Source organism: Geospiza fortis, unplaced genomic scaffold (assembly GCF_000277835.1).
Source record: "Geospiza fortis unplaced genomic scaffold, GeoFor_1.0 scaffold17, whole genome shotgun sequence".
NCBI classification, from domain to species: domain Eukaryota; kingdom Metazoa; phylum Chordata; class Aves; order Passeriformes; family Thraupidae; genus Geospiza; species Geospiza fortis.
The window spans coordinates 1,434,041-1,448,692 of record NW_005054438.1 but is presented as its reverse complement, the minus strand read 5'-3'; the positions used below and the strand labels follow the sequence as shown (position 1 = coordinate 1,448,692).

Below are 14,652 nucleotides of genomic sequence, written 5' to 3'. Positions count from 1 at the left end.
GATGCCTATGACAAGCAGTCACTACCAATTCTTTCTTGTGTCTGTTTTTTGAAGCGATGTTCTTCCCAACGTCAGCCTTCCTGGAAATCATTCATCTGTGTTGGTTCTGTCACTGCTTTCTTAAAACTCTGTTTTCCACTGGATACTGTAGGGAACTTCTGCTCTGGGGTGATGTTGGAGTTCTGGATGTTGAGAATTTTAGACTTTCTGTACAGACAGACTCTGAGTCCCTGGAGAGCACTGCATGTGACCTGAGGCTGTGGAACAGGCTTCCAAAATTGATTGATAGCACTGGGATTATGGGTGTGGAGTTGGTTAGAAGTATGTAATACACAGGGTGGAAAACTTAGAGTTTGGGGTTTTGGAATATAGTAATAAATATGAAGCAAGATGGAGGTTTTAGGGTGGAGGCTGGTTGTTCTTCTTTACCTTCTTCTTCCTTCTTCTTCACCTTCTTCTTTCTTCTTCTCCATGGGTTTGGGTGGTGTTTTGTAATTGGACAGAAAAGTCCCCATTGCAGGCTTTGAGGGATCAGTTACTGGGTTAAAAGGGAAAATAATCCAGGTGTCATTTCTTAATTACATAGTTTAGTCTTAAAAGACCTTTTAACAAGAGATGGTTAACCATTTTGTGCCTTGCTAATGAAAGACTGCAGAACTCACAGCTGTGAAGCTGTAACATTGAAACAATATGAATAAGAAACAATAAACACCTGAGTCTGAATATGAACTATCATCTCAAGTGCCCTCAATCCCGACCTCGACAGAGGTAGAAAAAGGAAGCCAAAAGCCATCAGGGTGACAAGTTAATGCTGATCCTTTTCTTTCCTGTTTCTGTTTCCTAGAAAAAGGCCTCTCTTTGCTAGGGTACCACCTGTGCAACTACACCCTGACCAAAAGTGTGTTTAAAATGGTTGCCTACCAGAAGTCCTATGAGAAGAAGACATCCTGTGGAGGGTGGATCCCATGGATGGTGTGTCCCCAGACACACCACAGAACAGAGTTTCACAGTGTTGAGGTCCCTGAAACCATCACTCTCACAGATTGCTGTGAGGGATATGAGCAAATTGGACTCTACTGCTCTCTAGGTAAATTTTAGTCACAATAAGAGAGGAAATAAATACTTCTTATGGAAAAAGATTCACTTCAGCTGAGATGTGTAAAGGCTTAATTCAGTCCTGGGCCATAGGTACCTATTCACTGAAATAAATGAGTTTAAAATAATGTACAGTAAACTTTGTTCCAACATGGCAAGGAGTAGACATAGCAGATTAAACTCCTGATTCTTGCTCTTTGCCACCTCTAGTCACAAATTCACTAAACTTCCAGAGAGCCTGAGGAAGGCACCTGCTTGTTAGCCCTGCAAGGGCTCATTACCTGTGCAGGTTCAGGCCAATATCCCTGGCCAAGAGCAATAATTCACTGTCTGGTGCCTGCAGTTCTCTGAGCCTGCCTGCATTGACACCAGGAGCTTTCTCCTCAAAAGTAATTCAGGATGCACTTGGGATAACATCTCCTTTGATGTGGAGCAGGGTCTGTTCCCAGAATGCAAACCCAATTTTGGTTCCAATTTAAAACAACCTGTCACCTCAGTGCAACTTGATACAGGATGCTTTCCAACCAAAACTGGATTGGGACCCATTTTCTTGGGAGTTCCTTGGTTACCTGTGGCTGTGTGGAAGGTCTGAGAACCTGGTGAGCCTTTTGGTGACTCTGATCTAACATCTGAGTGTTAATAAGACTCCATTCAGGAAGGCTTTATCACCTTTGTCTCAAGATGGAAGATTTTCCCCTTCCCATATCAGGGTTACCAGTTGTCAATCAGAAATTCCCAGTTTTATCAGAACTTGAGACATAGATGGAGGGGATTCCTTGGGAAAAAGGAACTTTCTTTTTCCAGTGAGTAGTTTTAGATGTTTTTAAACTGAACAGGCATCTTGAATTATCTAAACCAGCACTGAACTTTTCTGTCATCCAGAAAAAAGTACATCCTACATTCTGCAGGATGTAGTTTTCTCTCCTGTTTTCAGTATGACATTGCATTTTCCCTGTTTCCATTTTTCAGTATGGACCTGGGTGTTTACATAACCACACACAGGAAAGGTCCTGTGGCAGCCCTGGCCCTTGTTTTGGGTCATAAGACTTGGGTGACTCAGATCTGTGGGAATGTCCCCAAACCTGCTCCTGCACAGGATCATGTAACGTGGCATGAGGGGGGATGAGCCATATGTCCTGTCATGGGATCTGTCAAGAACAATGTGCTCATCCCACATTTAAGTTGCTTCAGAGCATTGGAAAAAGAATTTCCAAACATTATTTTTTCCCCCCAGGCGTTTTCTCCACAGTCACAGGTAGAATATTGTGTCTAGCAGGATTTTAACAGGATGGGAAGACAAAAATGGTTGATGTGTTTTATTTGTTCCTAAAAATATTTGCTAGAGAAGAGAAATTAAAGCATAATTCCTAATTTACTGTACCCTGCTGTTGTGGAGTCCCAGCAAAGCAGAATTTGAGCTGCAGATTACTGTGTGCCCCAGCAGATCTGTCAGACAGGCAAAGGACCTGCTGCTGATCATCTCAATTTTCCAAGCATCAGTTCCATCTCCAGTACATCTAATTATGGTTAAAAAGTTACTTCAGTGAAGTCTTTTGGATATACAGACATGTGTATACATGTGTGCCTGTAAGTATCAAATGGCAAGACTGAGAGGCAATCAGAGAAAATGGCTTTTTAATTCTGTAGTACAAGGAAAGAGCTGTGCCAGCTAAATGTGGAAAAGTCACCGTGGTTGTCACTGTTTGCACAAGAAATTCAGGTGTTTCTGAACCTCTGAAAGTCATGACCATCTTCTTGTGTGGAAAAAAAACCCATCCTGGTAACGCTTGAAATATTTCTTTCCAGTATAATTCTGTCTCTTAAAAGCATCTCTAGGGATATTTTAGGCTTGAGAGCTGTTGGTGATTCTGTTTCATCCAACATGAACAAATCTGCAAATCTCTTGTAAAGCTGAGCTGCAGAATTTCCACCCTGCCCTTGCCATGTTGTTGATGGGCACTCTGGGCAGGTTTGTCCATGAAATGCTGTGATCACCCTGACACTTTTTCCTCTGAAAGTTAATTTGGGAATATTTAAAACCATTGAAGGATTTGTATGGCTTCTAGGTGATTTAAATGTTTACATTATTCTGGTATCTTTGCTTTTCAGGGCATTAGTCATAAATTCTGTGAATGGTAATGCACTGTCTAGACACAGTCTTAAATAAATGATGAGAAGAGAAACTGGAACTGCAGAAATTACTGCACAGCACCCTGCTGAACTGCTGTTATTTTCTTCATGAAATTATTCATGCTGGCTTGCTCTCCATCCTGCCAGGGGTGGAAAGGTCTCCATGACCTTTCACAGCAGCCTGTTCCTGGCCACTCCTCACCTTCTCTTCCTAGAAGGAAACATTCACCCCAGCCTGGGATATGGCAGACCATGCTTCTGTTATTTTTTTACTCTAGACCACTGGTCAAGTTGCTCTGGTAGGTCTCACTAGGTGTGTGTCTGTCCATCAGGTGCACACACAAATTTGACATTTTAAATAACAGCTGGAAAGTTAAATATCTAAAAGTTAGGAAGTGCTGGAATGAATTCTTAAGGGAGAATTAAATGTTTTTAAAATTTGTTTTTTCTCCTTTTGCCCATGCATGCAGATCAGTGAACTGTTTTAATTACCTGATCCAGCTCTGCAGTGCCCCAAGGACACATTTCCCAGTGCCCAGGGATGATGGAGCCTCTCTGAGGAGCTCCCCAGAGTGTGCCACCCTGACCTCCACATTCAGTGCTCTGCTCAGCCTCTCACTGAGTAGGGAATTATTTATCACCTCTGAAGGTGAATCCTGGGGGATTCACAGGCAGCAATTTGCCTTCACAAAGGCTGTGGGTGTGTCATTCACAGATGGGCAACTGAGCTGCACAGAAACTGAGATCAAACCATTCTCTGTTGGTTTCAGGCCTGCTTTCAGACACCTTGGGTGCAGTTTTAATTTTTGTCATTGATTTATTCTGATTTTCATGGAGCTTAGTGCTGCTTTTAACAACTTGTATGGTTGGGGCTGCAGGTCAAGCTCATGGACCTGTGAAACCCTGAAGGTTGTTTCACCATACAAAACTTCTCCCAGCCTCTTGTCTTTTAGGTAGAGACAGGATCCAGCTCTCCAGGCTTTTTTCCAGCTGCCTGAATGGATGCTGTGGTTATTTCTCCTGGTGGCTGGCTTGCTGCCCACTTTCCAGCACAAGATGAAACCAGAGAGCTCCTTATCTGCCATCTAACCCTGCCTGATCCCCAGCTAGGGAGGGCAAGAGTGCATCAGCACAAGGTGAAGGCTGCTTTTTAAGCACACACATACAAAAATACCTTAATGCCCAAAGCAACTTTAATTGTGGAGTTTCTTGAGAGCATTTGATTTGCAATGTTAAAGTCAGGCTTTAATCAGTGTGCCTTGTGTGTACGACTTCTGAAGAAGGTTTTTCAGAAATTTTCAGAAAAACATTTTCAGGGAAACAACTAAAAAGTAAGAAAAGGCTCATTGTAGGTGTCCCTCAGCAGGGCTGGGACCTTGCAGAGCTGGCATGCAGATGTTCCCATGCTGGCTGTGACCAGAGCAGCAGGAGCTGTCCCTGTGCTCGGCTGTCACAGGAAAGCCAGGGGACACTGGTGTCACACATGGGCAGCACTGCAGCATCAGCCTGGGGTGGGAAGGTGCCAGAATGTCCTGTGGGACTGCACCCAGAAGCAGGTGGCTCTGGCTGCCCTGCAGTTTGTGTCCCTCATGTGCCCCCAGCAGCTGCAGAAATGGGATTATTGACACTCCTGCCTGTTCCCCATGGTGTCTGCTGATGGGAATCCTGTCTAGGAATTGCCTTGTCCCTTTTTGAGCCCTCTGAAGCTGTCTGTCTCCACACCCCCTGTGCTGACAAATTGCAGAAGTTCCCTCCTGTTTAGGTGAAGAAATGAGTTCTTTCACCCATTTTATTTCTGTGGGCTATGGTGAAAACCTTCACCCTGCCCCCTGCCTTTGGGATTTTGTAAACTTTGAGCACATTCCCCTCAGCCTTCTCTCCTCCAAGGCAAAAGGAACACCCAGGAGTGGTGTTAAATATTTGTCAGATGCTGGATCAGCACAAATCCCAGTCAAACCCTTGGAGAGGCAATCAGGATGGAAAACACCCACCTGAGCAAGTAAAGCCTACCAATGCTCAAGGACCCCAAAATCGGGTTTTTGTAATGAAAACTGCCAGCCTGCCTTTGGACCAGACTTTCCCAGGGCCTTCCTCTGTCATTTCATAGATTTGTCTCCACCTTCTGATACCTGAGACAAAGGCAGGGTGCTGGTCCCTGACTCCACCACCCCCTCTGGAAGAAACCATCCCTTGCAGATGGAAGGAGGTGTGACAGTGGTCACAAGGGTTCTTGGATGAGGCAAGAGACGAGAATGTTGACTCCATGTTCAGAAGGCTTGATTTATTATTTTATTATATATATATTACATTATAACTATACTAAAAAGAAATAGATGGAAAAGTTTCCAGAAGCTAGCTAAGCTAAGAATAGAAAGTAAAGAATGATAACAAAGCAGCTCTCTTGGACTCTGTCCGAGATTGCTCGGTCCTTGATTGGCCATTAACTGTAAACATCCAAGATGGGCCAATCACAGACAGACCTGTTGCACTCCACAGCAGCAGATAACCATTGTTTACATCTTGTTGCTGAAACTTCTCAGCTTCAGCAGGAAAAATCCTAAGAAAGGATTTTCACAAAGAGATGTCCGCGACAAGGAGGGAGAGGAAGGGGGTTATGGCTGAGCTGATGTTGTCCCTCAGCATCAATCTCCTGGGAGATGCCCCATCCTGCAGCCACAGCAGATCCAGCAGATCCAGAGGCAGGCTGGCAAGTGACCTTTGGTTGCTAAGCTGCAGTTCTGCTTCCATACATTTATGTTAATAACAGAGGAGAAAAGCCTGTACTTCATCCAATGACACAGGACTTGGCTGGTTTGCTCCTCACTGCTTGCTTGGTCGGTGACTGTCCCCAGCATGATTGAAGGGGAGAGCATAAATTGAATTTCCAAAGTGCATCTGGTACAATTAGGCAGCAATGTGAAGTGAATCCATCTCTGTTTCCGTTGATCTGAAAAAGATGACCTTTTGATTTCAGATAAATGGCTCTGTGGCACCTAGCCAGGATTCAATAGTGTTTTCTGAGATTGCATGGCACTCATTAAACCATTTACACTGCAGTTAAACACACACACACAAAAAGAGACATAGGTGGGACAAAAACCTGCTTTGAACCTCAAACCTGCTTGAACTGCACTTGAATCTCAGAGCTGGAGGAATTTCCATACCTGGGTCCAGTTGCCTGGTTTGAACAGTCAAGAGCAATGGTGAATAGGGGATTTTCTAACACAAGGAAATCCCTTTTGTGCAAAATCCAGTGTGAGAGGCTGCTCAGCTCCCTGCACAGGAGGTTGAGAAGGAGAAATCACTTGAGGCTGGGAATGTGTGTGAGACTCAGGTAAGGGCAGCCGAGGCTGTATCACACCTGAATGTGGCTTTGAAAAGGAAGAGGGATATTTCTAAGAAAAGGACCAGTTTGGGGGAACCACCTCTGGAGTCCCAGCCCCAGAGAGAGGAGGAGCTGGAACGTGCATCTGGCAGCAAGTTATGTAGATTCAGTTTAAATCTTGGTTAATCAAGATAATTTCCCTGGCTGAGGCTCTATCACACCTGAATGTGGCTTTGAAAATCAATCTCCTTCTAGGAGAAGGACCTGTTTGGGGGAACCACCTGTGGAGTGCCAGCCCCAGACAGAGGAAGACCTGGAAAGTGCATCTGGCAGCAAGTTGTGTAGATTCAGTTTAATTCTTGGTTAATCAAGATAATTTCTCTGGCTAGGAAGGTTACTTGGCTGAGGCCAAAAGTGCTCGATTCAATATCCCCTCCTGCTTCTCAGAAACCTCACATTTACTCTCATGCAGAGCTTTGGGATAACAGAAATTGTAAACCCACAGAAGTGACTGTTCATAACAGATTTATAATTTGCTGTGGACTTTTCACTCGCTCTGGGCTTTCTTACGTCAAATGTGGTTTTCCTGCACCACAACTGTTCCTATTGCAGCAATCAGGTTCATTTTTCTCCTGGCTGACTTCAATTGCTCAGTAAAGGATCAAAAACCTGGAGGTGCAAAACGAATGGAAAGGAGATTTCTTTCAGGTTGCTTAGAAAGACCAGAGCTGAGCATTACCTGGAGCTGTGTTTGAGAGTGTGGGTAAAGAAGTGAGTTTGTAGGGCTTGGAAATATTTTCTCTTTTTCCCCCTAGAAGAGATTTTGTGCTGGCACTGACCCAGAACCACTGTCTGCCCTTGGCTTGGGAATCAGCCATCTCCTGCCTCAGCTGCCCTCTCTGCAGGGCTCTCTGGTGTGGGCTACCATCCTCCTGGAGTGGCCAGCTGGACCAGAATTACTGCAGCTTAGGTTAAATTTGTGCCACAAAACGTTAAATGAAAGTTCTCAACTTCTATCTTGCACAGTACCTGTTTTCTTTGATCATTAGATATTGTTTGGATCAGTCACAGCTGGTATCAGGCACATTTTCTGTTTCTAAGTGCTTCAGTGTCTCCACATTTAGAAACTTACCTATGAGCCCATCCATCCACAATTATTAATGGAAAGTTAGAGACTCAAAATTTCTGTAACAGAAATGTCATGGACCAGAGAAAGATCTGAGAATATTTACATCCTTGAAATGAAATAATGATATTTTAGGCTGCTGTTTTCTTCCCATTAAAAACTCAGAACAGACACGCTTCTAAAATGAGGAGGAGGTGTTTGGTATAAATTAAATATCACAATTTTCTGGAAACAACTTTCTGTATGTTTGCTCTCAGAAATGTTTTTGTTACTTAGCACTCAATAGATCCAGTGTATTTGCCTCAAGACCTGGTATTTGTCCAGTGAAGGATATGGAAACATTTGATTATCCTTGCACGTTCGATACTGAATGTCCAGGGCTGAAAAAATGCTGCAGCTCATCCAAAGGAGCAGCCTGTGTGGATCCCATGCCAGAGGGTATGTTACTGATAAATTCAATGCTGCTTCTAATAGAAATATCCTTCATTTTCCCTCCTGAGGGTGGGAGTGGGCAGGAAAACTGTTACCATAGCTCTTGCTAAAACAAACATGGGAATGTGCCTTGGATGGATCCCAGGATATTCAGCTTCAGTGCTTGCACCCCTGAGCAGTGTGTGGGTGCTGTGGGTCCTGCAAACCTTCCCTGGCTCCTTCTCCTGTGCTGGCTCCTCTGCCTGTGGCATATGGCAAACGAGGCCCTAGCTGGGCTGTTTGTGGCCCCCCAACGTTTGCCAAGTGAAATCTTGCTTGGTTTCCTCAGAGCCTCGCTGAAGCTCTGTCGCCTTCTGTAGCAGCAGACCTCAGATGACTTGGCTGTTTTATTTCCTGCACTGCAGGGAGGATGTTCTGGTACAACGTGACGGTGCTTGTGAAAATGGATTTTAGTGAATTGATCCGGGTGGATTCCCACTTTCTGAATCATTCCCGCCTCTTGCACTCCATGGTATGTACAAAAACAAACCCTTCCCTCCTTGTGCCCACGATTCTGCTACTCAGGGGCCACTCTTTGCTCACCCTTAGTTCTGTCAGATTGATTTTTTTTGGCCCTATTTCTGATTATTTCTGATTATTTCTGTATTTCTGATAACTGAATGCCAGTTGCATCCTTAAGCAATTCAAGTAACATTGATTTATCAGCTTCTTTAGCAAATTTTTCAGGTCTCTTCCAAAGGCAATTTAAAGACATACTGAAATAAAGGGGGTTTTTCTGCTTAAGTAGTGCTTGCTCCAGCTCTGTTTCAGTTCAGTTTTGGGCCTATGACAGACTGGGACCAGACTTCAAGACCTTCAAGCATGATGTTTTCTGATATGGAATTTTAAGTTAAGCCTTTCCAAGACAAACCTATCTGCCATAATCTGCTGGCACTGATGGGCAGCAGGATAGAAATTATAACAACAGCATGGGTGTCCTTCCTCCTATCTGATTTCCCCTTCTCATGTCCTAAAAAAGCAAGAAACCCTGGTCCTGTTGCTGTGTAGTATCCACCAAGGCTTTTACATCTTGGTCTAAAACAAGCAATGTGAAAGTCAAACACTCAAGAACTGAGGAGGTGAGGTGAAGCTGTTCAATGAGCTGCTCCTCAGAGTGTCCTGCTGTCTGTTCCACTGATTCTTAATGCTCAGCTCTCCAGCAAATCCCTTCTCCCATTCCTGACTCTCAGTTGGGATGGCTTGGTCTCTCTGGGGTCTCTTTGGGGACTCTTAATCCCACCCCTCATCCTCAGTCTATTGCTTTTCCTCTTTTTCTTTCTATTCCCTTTGCCAGCAATCCATTTAGTTGTTCAAAGTAAGAAGTGTTGGGCAGCTTTATTGCAGGTGAATTGCAGTGGCCTGTGTAATTTACTGTAATCCACTGAGACTTTGCAAAGCAAGACTTTCCCCACCTCTTCCTGGGGTTACTCCTTGTCTTGGTTTGAAAAGACAGGTGTCTGCTAAGGAAGGCAGAAGCCTCCCCTGAAATGGAAAATGTAAACCCCTCTGCATTATGATTTTGAAATTAAGGGGTTCTCAGACAAAGATATGGGAGTAGGAATAGCAGTTCTTTATTAGGGAAAAATAAAAATAAAATAAAAATGCAGTAATACAAAACAACCCTGCCAGAGTCAGACCATGCCCTGTCCCCTGTGTGTCAGGGGGTGGCACAGCCCCATCCCATGGGGGCTCAGCCCTCCTGCAGTGCCAGCTGTGCTGCTGCTGGAGCAGGGATCCTGCACAAGGGGGGAGTTTTCCTCTGCAGCTCCAGGGCTGCTGCAGATGGGCCTGGGCTCCCTCTGGCAATGCAGAGCAGCAGAAAGCTGCTCCTCTGGCAATGCAGGGGGCAAAGGCTGCTGTGCTGTGCCAGGCTCAGATTGGATCCAGGTAGGAATGCTTGGCTCCTCCCCTGGGCGCAGCATCTCCCCATGGGATGCTGGAATTGGATCAGCCCTGCAGGGACACTCAGTGGCCATGGACAGCAGAGATCTCCTGGAGGGAGGGTTGGCTGTGGGAGAGATAAAGAAAAAACTGCCCCATGGACAGCAGAGAACTGCCCCAGCTCTGACAGGTGGAAAGTAGAAAACACACATTTTACAACCCAGGACACTCCTTCTGCCAAAGCACTTTGAGATCAGCTCCACACCCCTCTGATCTTGGCATTTCTGTAACATAAATCTGCTGTGAAATGTGAAAATAAGAACTCACCTTTCATAAACACAGGCCTAAACCACTTTGCCATGGTTTCTGAATTTCTTCCTACACTCAGATTATGATAATAACCACTGCATAATTCATGTGCTGGGAGATGACCAAAGTGCTCCAGTGTTTGCTGCCCTGTTTTCCAGATCACTGGTGCATTACAGCCCCTGAATGCCTCTGTGCACCACATCCAGAGTAACCACGGGGACATCTACACTGGGACAGTGGCCTCCCAGCTTCTCCTGGGCATGCAGCATCCAGCTCCTCTGGCAGAGGTCTCCTCCTCCCTGAAGGCCATGGTGAAGCGTGTGTATGAAGTGATTGACATGCAAGTGCAAGGTCACTGACTCTAATCCTGTCACATTCTAGGGGGCTTTGTCCCTCTTCACTTGGGATCTCATTTATATAACCATTAATTTGCTTTTGAATAGCACAGAGATATATACAGGATAGCACAGAGGATCTTGCAAACTATGCAAACACAGCCCTGACCTTTCTATTATAGGATGGAGAATTAATGATTATTTCGGAATGAATAGTTTGGAAGGGAATGCTTCTGAAACCTCAAATTTATTATCTCCCAGTAACATAGTTTTTCAGATGAAAAAGCAAATATGTGCATATTTGTAGCACAATCATTAGTTGTATTAAACAGGCTCTTAAAAAACCTGTTTTCTTGGGAAGCAAATATATTACTTCCAGTAGCTTGTGTGAAACAAGTCATATTTGTAGTCTGTTAATTACTACAGCATATTGCTACATACTTTTTAAATGTTACATAAACATTTCAATATATTAATTTTAAATTATGTCAAGCTACTTATTGCTCTGCAGTTGTCTGAACATTTTCACTCCTGAAATGTGTTCTTCTTATTCTGTGTTTGCTCAGTCCAGCTTTCAGTGAAATCCCTGGGCAGTCATCCTTCCTCTTGTGCTGACATCTCAGGTTTGGAGGGCATCCTACAGGTGTAAGCAGGACCTGCCCCTAATTGTCCTCTAATTCCAAAGAATTGGGGGTAAAAAGTGATAGGCTGGTAACATCCAGAATGGCTTTAACAGCATTAATGCAGATTTACACTGAATTTATCATAGCCAGAGCCTGGTCTACACACAGTGCAGATCAATCTTGATGCTGCTCCCAGTACCTGTGCAAGCTGTGCTGTTCTTCCTAGATGTCAATGAATGCTCCTATGCTGAATTCAATGCTTGCCCTGAGAAAAGCAGCTGTGTGAACCTGGAGGGTTATTACAGCTGCCACCCCCAGCCCGGACATGCCACTGTTGTCCCTCCCTGGCTGAGCCCAAGGAAGGAAGGTAAGAAATGCAGGTCTCACCCTGGGAAGTGCTGAGGATGTTCCTGCAGGATTTTGTGCTCCTTTGCAGGAGTCACCTGCAGGAATTTCTGGTGCATGAGTGCCCCTTCTCCTCCTGTTGGGAGAAAATGCCACATAAACCTGTTACCTGTTTCTGATGAAATGCAGAGTATTCATTTCACAGTCCCTTGTGTTTCTTCTATTTCACCCTCAGCTGTTCCTCACTCATCTGCCAAAACCTAAAACTTCAGACCCTACTGCTTCTCAGAGCACAATTGTTGCCAGGGCACCTCCCCAGCTGTGGTGGTGTTCCCAGGGGTCCCGGGACGAGGGAAGAGATGAGAATCTTGACTCCATGTTTCAGGAGGCTGATTTATTATTTTATGATATATATTATAGTAAAAGAAAATTATATATTAAAACTATACTAAAAGAATAGAAGAAAGGATTTCATCAGAAGGCTTGAAAGGAATAGAAAGGAATGATAATAAAATCTTGTGATTGATCAGAGAGTCTGAGACAGCTGGACTGTGATTGGCCATTAATTAAAAACAACCACATGAGACCAATCAAAGATCCACCTGTCACATTCCACAGCAGCAGATAATTATTGTTTATATTTGGTTTCTGAGGCCTCTCAGCTTCTCAGGAGGAAAAATCCTTTTGCTAGGATTTTCATAAAATATCATGGCTACATCCAGCCTCTTGAGAAACAATTAATGGCATTATTTCTACCATTTTATTTTTCTGTTTTGACTGCAGCCTGGACTCAGTGGCTGTGTGATCCCACCTGAGCTCCTGCACTGCTGCTGAGCTCTCTGCTGCAAGCAGCTGGAGTTTGGCACTGGCTGAAATAATTCCTTCTGGTACCAGTTCAGCAAAATATACTTACCCACAGACATCAATGGGCCTGCTAATAGGCTTTAAGATAATGAGATGAATAATTGCTTGCAGATTCAATGCTTTAATTAGAAAACAATTTTACAATCCCTTAATCTCAAAAATTAAGATAATGTATTACTTTATGCTTTTGTGATATGATAACACTTTTATTTTTTATTTATATTACTTCTATTGCTGCTTTTCATGTGGAAAACCTGAATGGTATTATTTTGGATTTGTTTTCTTAGAAATACTCTAACTCTGATAATATAATTTTCCCCTAGGCATTGTAGCATCTACTCCAAGTTCAGTAAATGCTGTTAACACTGGCAGTAGCTCTCCTTCTCTAAGGAAATCAAGTCTCTTGTCCATAACCAACCAATCTACAGATGCTGAGTGCTGTAAGTAACCTTGGATTTTAATAAATGTTTTCTTGATTCGTGATGGGAACAAACCTCAGTAGATTTGTGTTTGTATGGGTGATCCAGCCCTTTTAGGCAAGAGTTACTACAATCCTTTTAACACCACCCTGTTCTTCTGTGGGAGAAAATAGATTTAAGTTGTTCTTTGAGAGTTCAGAGAGACAGGCTGGGTATTCTTGATCTTCATCCACAACTTCTGATGGAAGCTGAAGCCAGAGGAATTAAGCTGAGGCCCCTCTAGCACAGGGGGGAGTGGCTTTGGGGGTGTTTGGCACCCTCCTGGCTCAGAGTGCTGGGAAAAATTGTGTTCTATTGATGAAAACAATTTATGAATTTATGAAAACAACCTTTCCTTCTTAATCTAACCATTAGCATGAAAGGCCTGAAGCTGTGGCAGCAGCATGCTGTGGTCTCTGGGTTAGTGTGGGGTGTGATGCTCATCTCTCCTGCTCTCTCCAGCAGAGGTGTCTTGCCTGGGCTCTCTCTCTCTTGAGCCAGACAGACTGACTCTGCTGCAGGGCAACTCATCCTACCCAGCTTAAACACCTCCTCCTCCTGCCAGGACAGGAACCATCTCTGAAGGGCCCTGTCTTTTCCCACTGACATGACAATGATTGCGCTGCACTGGAGTGCACTGACAGGTGAAGTGCTGCACACCACTCTCCCCCAGCCTCCCCTAGCTGGGCTCTGGGGGGTTCCCAGGATAAATCCAGGCAACCTTTGCCTGAACAGGGGCATTTTGATGATTAAAGTGACACGAGGCAAAGTAGGTGTCAACATATGTAGAGTACCCAGAGTCACTCTTCCAATCTTATTCCTGTTGCTTGCACCTCTAGCTCACTGGCTGATTATTTCTGTGACTGGAGATTTGGAGGAGATGAGGTTGTCCAGAGGGATTGGGGCTGCCTCATCCCTGGAAGTGTTCAGGGCCAGGTTGGACAGGGCTCTGAGCAGCCTGGTCTAGTGGAAGGTGTCCCTGCCCATGGCAGGGGGTGGAACTGGATGATCTTTAAGGTCCTTTCCAGTCCAAACTATTCTGTGACTCTATGATTCAACAGAAATGCTTACAGTAAAAGGAAATAAAAAGGTTAAACACTAAATCAGTCACTCTAGTGGGATGGCTCATGGATGAGGGGATCTGCTGGTGTGAGAGGGGCAGATTCTCTCCTGACCCTATTGACTGTCAAAGTGCTTGTCTGTAGTGGATTTAGAACAGCACAAGGTTTTAGGAGTGAAATGTTGCTTTTTCTGTGCTAACTCTTGCAACAGATCCCTCTGCAGTTACAAACCATCGGATCCTCAGGGTTACCAGCAACAGCTTTGAAATGTCCTGGCTTGTCAGTTCCACTCTGAACCACACTTTCCATGTCCGGGTGGCCAAGGGCAATGAAACTGTGCAAAGCCTGAGGACAGAGGAAATGCAGGTGGATGTGTCTCACCTGGAAGCAGGTGTGATGTATTCAGTAGAGATCAGCTATGAAACTTGTGGAAAAACCGTTATCTCCCGTCAAAATGTTAAAACAGGTAAAGAAACACTTTAAGATACATATATATAATATGTATGTTATAATACAATATAATATAATATGATATAATATAATATAATATAATATAATATAATATAATATAATATAATATGATATGATATGATATGATATGATATGATATGATATGATATGATATGATA

The 14,652-nt window shown here is 44.1% G+C and overlaps 1 protein-coding gene across 1 annotated transcript in view; it reads left to right on the top strand.

Moving 5' to 3' along the window:
* The first annotated feature begins 909 nt into the window (after positions 1-909).
* The window catches only part of UMODL1 (uromodulin like 1), a 51,170-nt gene continuing 37,427 nt past the window's right edge, over positions 910-14,652 (top strand). The window contains exons 1-7 of the mRNA XM_031062147.1: positions 910-1,087; positions 7,953-8,114; positions 8,513-8,619; positions 10,496-10,688; positions 11,522-11,662; positions 12,828-12,944; positions 14,235-14,489. Coding sequence (XP_030918007.1) covers positions 910-1,087; positions 7,953-8,114; positions 8,513-8,619; positions 10,496-10,688; positions 11,522-11,662; positions 12,828-12,944; positions 14,235-14,489 — 1,153 coding nt within the window. The remainder of the gene's footprint in view (positions 1,088-7,952; positions 8,115-8,512; positions 8,620-10,495; positions 10,689-11,521; positions 11,663-12,827; positions 12,945-14,234; positions 14,490-14,652) is intronic.